The sequence below is a fragment of the Theobroma cacao genome, chromosome 1 (assembly GCF_053813885.1).
Source record: "Theobroma cacao isolate CCN51 chromosome 1, ASM5381388v1, whole genome shotgun sequence".
In the NCBI taxonomy this organism is placed as follows: domain Eukaryota; kingdom Viridiplantae; phylum Streptophyta; class Magnoliopsida; order Malvales; family Malvaceae; genus Theobroma; species Theobroma cacao.
In genome coordinates, this window is record NC_142639.1 from 13,718,112 (window position 1) to 13,726,466 (window position 8,355).

At 35.9% G+C, this 8,355-nt stretch overlaps 1 protein-coding gene across 1 annotated transcript; it reads left to right on the forward strand.

Annotated features, from left to right (window-relative positions):
* Positions 1 to 628: 628 nt before the first annotated feature.
* On the forward strand, positions 629 to 7,632 carry LOC18612492 (Protein kinase superfamily protein). Its single transcript, XM_007049313.3, has 18 exons — positions 629 to 932; positions 1,462 to 2,049; positions 2,491 to 2,634; positions 2,810 to 2,935; positions 3,171 to 3,258; positions 3,800 to 3,893; positions 4,004 to 4,097; positions 4,241 to 4,295; positions 4,424 to 4,515; positions 4,623 to 4,793; positions 5,459 to 5,515; positions 5,625 to 5,708; positions 6,144 to 6,228; positions 6,387 to 6,448; positions 6,561 to 6,635; positions 6,786 to 6,890; positions 7,026 to 7,167; positions 7,279 to 7,632. Exons 2-18 carry the CDS (start codon positions 1,477 to 1,479, stop codon positions 7,350 to 7,352), a joined length of 2,121 nt encoding a protein of 706 aa, XP_007049375.3. The 5' UTR covers positions 629 to 932; positions 1,462 to 1,476; the 3' UTR covers positions 7,353 to 7,632.
* Positions 7,633 to 8,355: the final 723 nt, after the last annotated feature.

Sequence of the window (8,355 nt, forward strand, 5' to 3'; positions counted from 1 at the left end):
TGGCCACGATGCACCACTTTCCATTTTATTTCCTTTTTTTCGGCAATAATGTTGTATTCTCATACTTTTTTTTTTGTCATTATTCATGACCCACGAATAGTACAGAAATAATAATAATAATTATTATTATTAAGCAGCCACTTTAGTATTTTATTCTGTTTTACTTAGGAGTCTATATATGAAAGATTTATATATGTATATGCATAATACATCATTCTCATCAAAATTTGAAGAAAAAATAATGTATAACCAAATGTCAATAGTTTGTGGGTAACATCTTCTGTAATTGTTTCTTCAAGCTAAAGAACTGCAATAGCTTAATAAGTACCCACCAAAGCATGAAGCACATCCACAAAAATTAAAATTAATGCCGCCATGTGAATCACAGCTGCTCTGTTTTTATATCTTAAGTCATTTTCAAACCAGTGTCGTGTTGTTTCCAAACATTTAACCCTTCCCTAAACCCCATTTCCAAACACTAATAGTACGCAGCCCTTGATTGTGGAAAACTAAAAAACAACTTAATGCAAGTGCAAGACCAACAGGAACCGAGCAACTGAATGGTGGTGGTTGAAGTTGAAGTCGTTAGGTACTATGCTCTGTTTTTTGTCTTTAAACACACAAAGCCTCAGACACCAGAAAAAGAAAACTAAAAGAAAAATCAAAGCCAGCGTTCTTAACAAGTCCAAAACGCTTGCCTTTCAACACCTTGAATTTGGAAAACAAAGGAAAGACACGTCAACACTCTACTTCTCTCGCTCAACGGGCAATGTTGCTTGTTTCTCCTTCTTTTGTTTTCTACGCAGTGTCTCCTCTCCTTTCTTTTTCCGCCATAACATTTTAAGAAACTTTGCTTCTTTCTCCAGAAAACCCAATAAATATCATTGCTTCGTAGTCAATAATTCAAGGTCTCTACATCTTCTTCTTCACTGGTGGGTGTTTCCTTGAAAACCCAAAGACAGATTGTATTATTCTTTGCTGTTTATTTGTTGTTTAAATCTAATACTGTGTTTCGGATTTTGTTGGCTTAATTGTTTCTACCAAAATTGATTCACATAATAAAGTTCTTTTTTTTTTTTTGGTTTACGGGTCAACTATTTTCGCCATCTGCAAGTTTGCATTCATTAATAATCTTTGTTACCTTGTTTTTGATTTCTAATTCAAATATGTCTTGGTGTTCTGTTGGATCAATTATTTCTATATTGATTAATATTATGGAGTTTCAGGTGTCTTTATTCTTATTTGTCATTAGGCTTTGTATTTGGCTGTAAAAGCTCATTCAAAAAAAAAAAAAAAAAGGTTCTCATACAGTACAGCTGGAATTGATTGTGTGCCTACTAAGTTATTTGTTGTGTTTAGCTTAAAAGCTGTACTTGGTCAATTATTTAATAGTGCTTCAGTTGATTATCCTTCTTGCTAGTTTCCTACTTCTCATTTTTTGAATTACCATCAAATCTATAGGTGTCTGCTGCTTACATGGCAGCAATCCTGGCTTCACACAGTTGTTATTTGCGCAATTGTGAGTTGATGAATCAAGGAAGAACAATGGAAACTCTGAGTTTTTCAAGCTCAATTTCGAATCAGTTTGTGAAGTTTGAGAGGCAAATACATAATCTGCCTATGACAGATAAATCATTCAGGTTTCAAGTGGATATGCAACAAACTGAATCAGCCCCAAAAGTAGGAATCAATGGGCGAGCTATTAAAATGGTGCCTGCTAGTGAGGTAGTGAAAAGAAAAGCTCCAGCCACTAGCAAAGTGGAGAAGGTGAATGGTGTAAAGCAGGTTATAAATGGTGCTAGCATAGTTAGGAGAGATAATAGTCCATCTCTGGTTAAGAAGCCTAAACCTAGAGTGTCTGCAGAACTTCCACCATTAGAGGAGTTAAATGTTCTGCCTTCAGATGAAAGTTTCAGTTGGGCCAATGAGAATTATAGTACCTTGCAAAGGACTATAGATGTTTGGTCTTTTGTTCTTTCTTTACGAGTCCGTGTTCTGTTGGACAATGCAAAATGGGCATATGTGAGAGGCTTCACAGAAGATAAGCAGGTGAGTGCTGTAGTCTGTTGAAGCATACCCCTCTGATTATAGCTTGTGGAGTAGAATCTTTATTTTGGGTTCTTTTTCTTTAAAACCTTGAAACAACTGAAATATTTCCATTCACTTAAATATTTAGAAACAAAATAATCAGATCAAAATTGAACAGGGATGATAAATTACCACAAAGCCTTCAGGAATACAACTTTCTACCTTCACCTTAGACCAATCTAGCAGCTTAGCTTTCCACCCCCACCTCCCAATTTAGGGCCCTTTGGGGCAGCACCCTTGGGAACGTTACCTTTGCCCTGTGTCTTCTGTGTTTTGGCCATCAGTTCTGCTTTCTTTGCCTTCTTCTCGTTCTTAATTGGCTAATATCCATAATCTCCATCATTTTCTGTTACATATATTTTGTTGCTTTTGGTTCTTATTGATTTTGTTTATTTCCTGCAGAAAAAGAGGAGGAGAAAGACTGCCTCATGGCTACGAGAGCGTGTATTGCAACTTGGTCCTACTTTTATTAAGCTTGGACAATTATCTTCTACCAGGTCAGATCTATTTCCACGTGAGTTTGTGGATGAACTTGCCAAATTGCAGGTACTCTTGCTTTCTTTATCTTTATTAATTTGGAAAAGCTTTCTGTCATTGCATTATACTTCCAAATGCTGACATTCAATCCTATACATAAATGGTTCTCTTTATAAGACAATTGTAGTTCCAAGTTCTAATTTTTATCCTATAAATGTTATGTTTGTCATGTATCATTATCCAGGATAGAGTCCCTGCATTCTCACCAAAGAAAGCAAGAAGCTTCATTGAGAGTGAACTAGGAGCTCCCATCAAGGTACTATTTAAGGAATTTGAGGACCAGCCCATTGCTGCAGCTAGCCTTGGTCAGGTGTTTATTTCGATCTTATTTTTTAATAATTTTTATGTTCAAGTCTTAAAATTCTTAGAATCTGCGCAGATCCTAGTTGTTCCATACATCAGTTTATAGTTCTATTGCTTCTTCTTGGTGAATAGTGAAGTTATAGCTGTGAAGAGATAATCTGATTTAGTCTTGGTAATACAGTAATCAATGTTAGCCAGAGATACCCTCTCTATGATCTGAAGTTGAAGCATTCTTTGTATAGGTACATCGCGCTATTCTGCATAATGGGGAGAAAGTTGTTGTCAAGGTTCAAAGGCCTGGGCTTAGGAAGCTTTTTGACATTGATTTACGTAAGTACTATACATTTTTTTTGTCACTTTACCATAATAAAGGTCTGCTTACTTATAAATTCTAAAACAATGATGTTTTTCCCTTTTCTTTTCCTGGCCTTTTGGGTAGTTACAAGTACTTTCATTTTGTTTTTCTTAAGATGTTTGCAGAAACATGTTCATCTCTGGAAACTGCACATACAGGAATATTAGCAAGCAATCACTGGTGCAATTGCTTTGACAGTTTTGCATATATCTGTTCTTTTGTCTTCTATTTATCGAAGAAACATATAGATAGCGGGAAACTAGAGCCTGGTAGTAGTAGGAAGGGCAATCTAATATGTATTATGCTATGTACGTGTACAATGAACAAGCTTTTTCCTTCACAGATTTAGGCTTTATTCATGCAGTCAACTGGCTATTGTTTGTCCAAGTGATTGCATTGTATTTTCTACAGAAATAATGGTTCTGGCTAAATTGTGTGCTTCAAAAATTAGCAGCATGGGTCTTTGTGTATGTTACTGGTACTCAATAGCTTCTTTAATTTCTACTCCTTCTGCAGGAAATCTAAAGCTAATTGCAGAGTATTTTCAGAATAGTGAAACTTTTGGTGGTCTAACAAGAGATTGGATTGGTATATATGAAGAATGCTCCACGTAAGTATTATGCACTACTTTTTATGAAATTTATTATGTTATAAAAACTTTAGGTAAAGTAAGAAGAACATATGAGACCCTGACAAATTACCTTTTTTTTGGGATCTCAGGATTTTGTATCAAGAAATTGATTACATAAATGAGGGGAAAAATGCTGATAGGTTTCGCCGAGATTTTCGAAATATAAAGTGGGTCCGAGTACCTGTATGTTTCGTGATATCAGGCTCCTAAATACGAATGCTTATTCTGCTTTTTCTTTTATCCTGATCTCATCGTTTAAGTCTTTTATCTTGTTCATGCAAGTAGTTTGCAGTTATGCTTACTTTGAGGGCTTTCTCCCTTTGCAGATGGTGTTTTGGGATTACACTGCTACAAAGGTGTTGACCTTGGAGTATGTACCAGGTTTCCATCTAATTTAATGCATTCGATTTCTTTCAGAAGCTATTATTATGCAGCTGAAAATTTTAAAAGATTGTTGCAATTAGTTCGTTCTGGTTATGGTCGATATGGCATTGTTACTTCCTTAACAGGCATTAAAATCGACCAATTAGCTGCATTAGATTCTCGGGGATATAATCGTTCTCGAATTTCATCACGTGCTGTTGAAGCATACTTGATTCAGGCAAGTAAAGTTGACCTATCTCAAATGATTGTCTTGACTATTATTCCAGACTACTGAATATAATGACAACCAACAAACTATTCACTGGATTTTCATGTAAATTACAGATACTGAAAACTGGCTTCTTTCATGCTGATCCCCATCCTGGAAATCTTGCTATTGATGTGGATGAAGCAATCATCTATTATGATTTTGGCATGATGGGGGATATCAAATCTTTTACTCGTGAGAGATTGCTGGGACTTTTCTATGCAGTATATGAGAAAGATGCAAAAAAGGTCTGCTTTCTATCTCATGTGACATTTTTCCTTTTCTAGTCCAAGTTTTCCCTGAAAATTATTGAATATTATATCACAAACAGTAAGAAGTAAAGAAAAGAATCTTTGCATACTTAACAAACTTTTTCCCACTTGTATCTTATAGCAGACAAAATTTTAAAATCTTCATTCTAAGATCAAACTAGCATAAGCAGTGGACTCAATCGTGCAAATAAATTGCAACCATGTAATAATCTTCAGATTTAATTGCCAGGATTTTAAATTGCAAATCCTGGGCCAATAGTACAAAGACATTGAAACATTCATTCCAAGGTAGGAAAAAGATAAAGTTGAAATGATACAGACTATATTCTTTGCTCATTTCTTTTATTGCAATCGGATGCAATGAAACAACAGTACCATCATCCATTATTGGATATATGCAACTTATAGAATAAAAAATATTAGGTCTTTCCCTCATCTTGTGATCAATCCCTCCCAAACTCATGGTTTATATATGTCTGAATGACATCACTGCTTTTATTTGTGTTGTTACTAAATTTTAAGCCTTACTAAGTTCCTACTGAAATTCTCTAACTTATCTTAAGGTAGTGCATCTGAAGATGCTGTATTAGGAAGAGCCATCTTTTCTTTGTCACCAAAACTGACTGGAAACAACCCTGCAGGTTATGCAGAGCCTCATAGATCTTGGGGCACTTCAACCCACAGGTGATTTGTCCTCGGTAGGTCATCACCCGCTACATACAAAAAGGTTGCAAGGAAAATATATGGATTAATAAAAAACCTATTTGACCCCTCTTAATGCTTATATTTTGTTATGTGCTATGCTAGGTGAGGAGATCTGTGCAATTCTTCTTGGACAATTTATTGGACCAGAGGCCAGATCAGGAGACTACTTTGACTGCAATTGGAGAGGTGTGCAAAAGTGGACAGTCTCATTTAGCGTCTAAGCTAGAGAAGTGCTATGTCAATTAAGTAGATTAAGAGAAACAAAAGAAAAGAATAGTCAATGATAGCTTCCTTGCTAACAGTTTTCTTATGAATCCATGCCATTGTTTTCCCAGTTAGACCAAAAAATTTGTCAATTTCAACAGGACCATTTTGAATTTTGATTAATTTGATAACCGGTAACCAGTTCTCTGAATTTTGGAAAAACTAAAGCTTGGAGCATGAAAGTCAATTTAAATGCCAGAATTGAAGTGGATGCATTTGTAATATTTAATTCTTCAGAACTGTTAGTATTTGTCAAAGGAGTAAAGCTTGATATAAACCCTTGTTTTCTTCTATCAAATAACCCTTCCATGATATATTAGTAAAATGAGGTTCTTCTTTGAATATGCTTCTATGCAGGATTTGTTTGCAATAGCTCAGGATCAACCATTTCGGTTCCCATCCACATTCACCTTTGTTTTGAAGGCATTTTCCACACTCGAAGGTGCATCTCATTCACCATAATGATGTTTGAACTCAGTCACTAGGCAAATTAAAATTCATTTTAGATTAAGAAAGCAGAAACCTTATACTGCTTGAAGATGTTAAATGAAGAATGTTATTTCATCCTGCCCTGTCCTCAAGATCATAGTTCCCTTTCAGGTATTGGCTACACACTTGATCCAAATTTCTCCTTTGCAAAGATTGCTGCACCTTATGCTCAGGTTCTTTACATTCTCGTGCATTAACTTAGTTTTCTCTCAATGAAGTTTGTGATCCACTGGCGAATTCATTTCAGTAAAAAGTTATGCTCTAATACTTTGATGCAACCTACAGGAGCTATTAGATATTAGACAAAGGCAGCAAACTGGGACACAGCTAGTGGAGCAGATAAGGAAACAAGCTGATGATGTAGTGCACCTTTTACCATGTTTCTCCAATTCCCTCAGTTGCTTAAGTTGCTATTAGTTTGAAAGTTGGCTTGCTTTGAAGTAAATATAAATATTTATTTTATTTTATTTTATTCATCATTTTATATATTGGAACCTGTGTATATTTCAGGCCAGGTCCTACACCATGTCTATGCCGTACAGAGTTCAGCAAATAGAAGAATTCGTAAAACAACTTGAATCAGGAGATTTGAAACTCCGAGTCCGGGTGCTAGAGGTAATGCACTCTGTATTTTGGAAATTACATTCCGTTTGTGCTTGGAATTGAGAAAACTTGAGTGTACTCTATATATGCTTTGCGATTCTCATTCTTTTCACTTACGTTAATGTTCAATCCAAAACTGCATACCAGTCTGAGAGAGCAGCACGGAAGGCCAGAATACTGCAAATGGCAACAATGTACACAGTACTAGGAGGTACCCTGCTAAACCTAGGCGTCACCTTCGGCAGTCAAGGCAGCCAAATTATTGCTAACGGATCATTCCTCGGAGCAGGTGACGTGTTCCATTCAGAGCACGATATTGGTTCTTTACCAGTAGAAGTATTAAGTTGATATCACCCCCATGGCTGACAAAAGTTGGTTTAATTAATTTGTCCAAATACAGGAGTTTTCTTCACACTGCTCCTTAGGTCAATGCAAAGGTTGAAGACGCTTGATAAATTCGAGAAGATGATATGATGTTAACCTCACGAGGCAAATGATTTCTTTCATGTATATGTTCCTTCCTTTTTCACTTTTCAGTCAGTTAATTGCCTTATTTTGCACCGTATTATATGTAATTTTTTTCCCTCAAATATTTGAGGGTGAAATCAATTGACTATCATATACAAAAAAACCAATGATAGATTGGGAAATGCCTCCCTGCTGGGAAATTTATAGTTGTACAATAAGACATATTCTGAATGGTCAAAAGGGAAATTTCAATTTAATAACAAACATGATAGTTTCTTCTCTTTTAGTTTTCCCGTTCATGCATGCAATTGCAACCATGGCAAGTTTCCATTGGATAGAGCTAGTAGTACTTTTCTCTTCATGCTCTCTAGCCGTTACAAAGTCAGCAGATAGCATCAAACGTGAGCAAAAGGCATATAATACATGCTTAACTCTTATCAAGAATCTACTTTAAATGCTGCAAGTGCAAATAGCATTACTTCACATGTTGCCTGCTGGTCCACATAGTGTTTTACTTTAGATGTTGCTAGTGCAAATGGGTTTTTTCCTTTTTATTAGCATATGTACCATAATTTTCTTTCCAAAGAAACATACCAAGCCATTGGGTTTGTTTACATTTGAACACTTACCATGGAAACTAGTTTTTCTTGGAAAGCTTATGTTTGTCTTCTTTTCTGCTCGAGTATCCAGCGTGAGAATAAGTCAATACACAATAAATCAATCACATGTGCTGATTGCCCATTTTGTTCGCCAGCAGCACCTTTAAAGCTGTACAAAGCAGCCTACTTAGAAGGAAGCCTCACCTAGTTGTCCCTTCTGTTTGCCAACAACATGTTTAAAGCTGCAGAGTGATCACAAGCTAGCAGGGTATGGAAGATGGCTATTGTGGAATCATCACCTAGCTGCTGCTTATTGCTGCAGTTCCTTGACATTGATTTCAATTTAAATGTGGAGAGTATGTTTTTCCCTACCACCATAAAAGAAACTGAACATAGTAAAAGCTAGTGTA

What these genes read in the sequence shown, in the direction of transcription:
- LOC18612492 (XM_007049313.3), top strand. Translation starts at nt 1,477, where the DNA reads ATGGCAGCAATCCTGGCTTCACACAGTTGTTATTTGCGCAATTGTGAG. An exon ending in ATGAACTTGCCAAATTGCAG is followed by an intron (nt 2,635 to 2,809) that starts GTACTCTTGCTT and finishes ATCATTATCCAG; the next exon opens with GATAGAGTCCCTGCATTCTC. An exon ending in TTGCTGCACCTTATGCTCAG is followed by an intron (nt 6,449 to 6,560) that starts GTTCTTTACATT and finishes TGCAACCTACAG; the next exon opens with GAGCTATTAGATATTAGACA.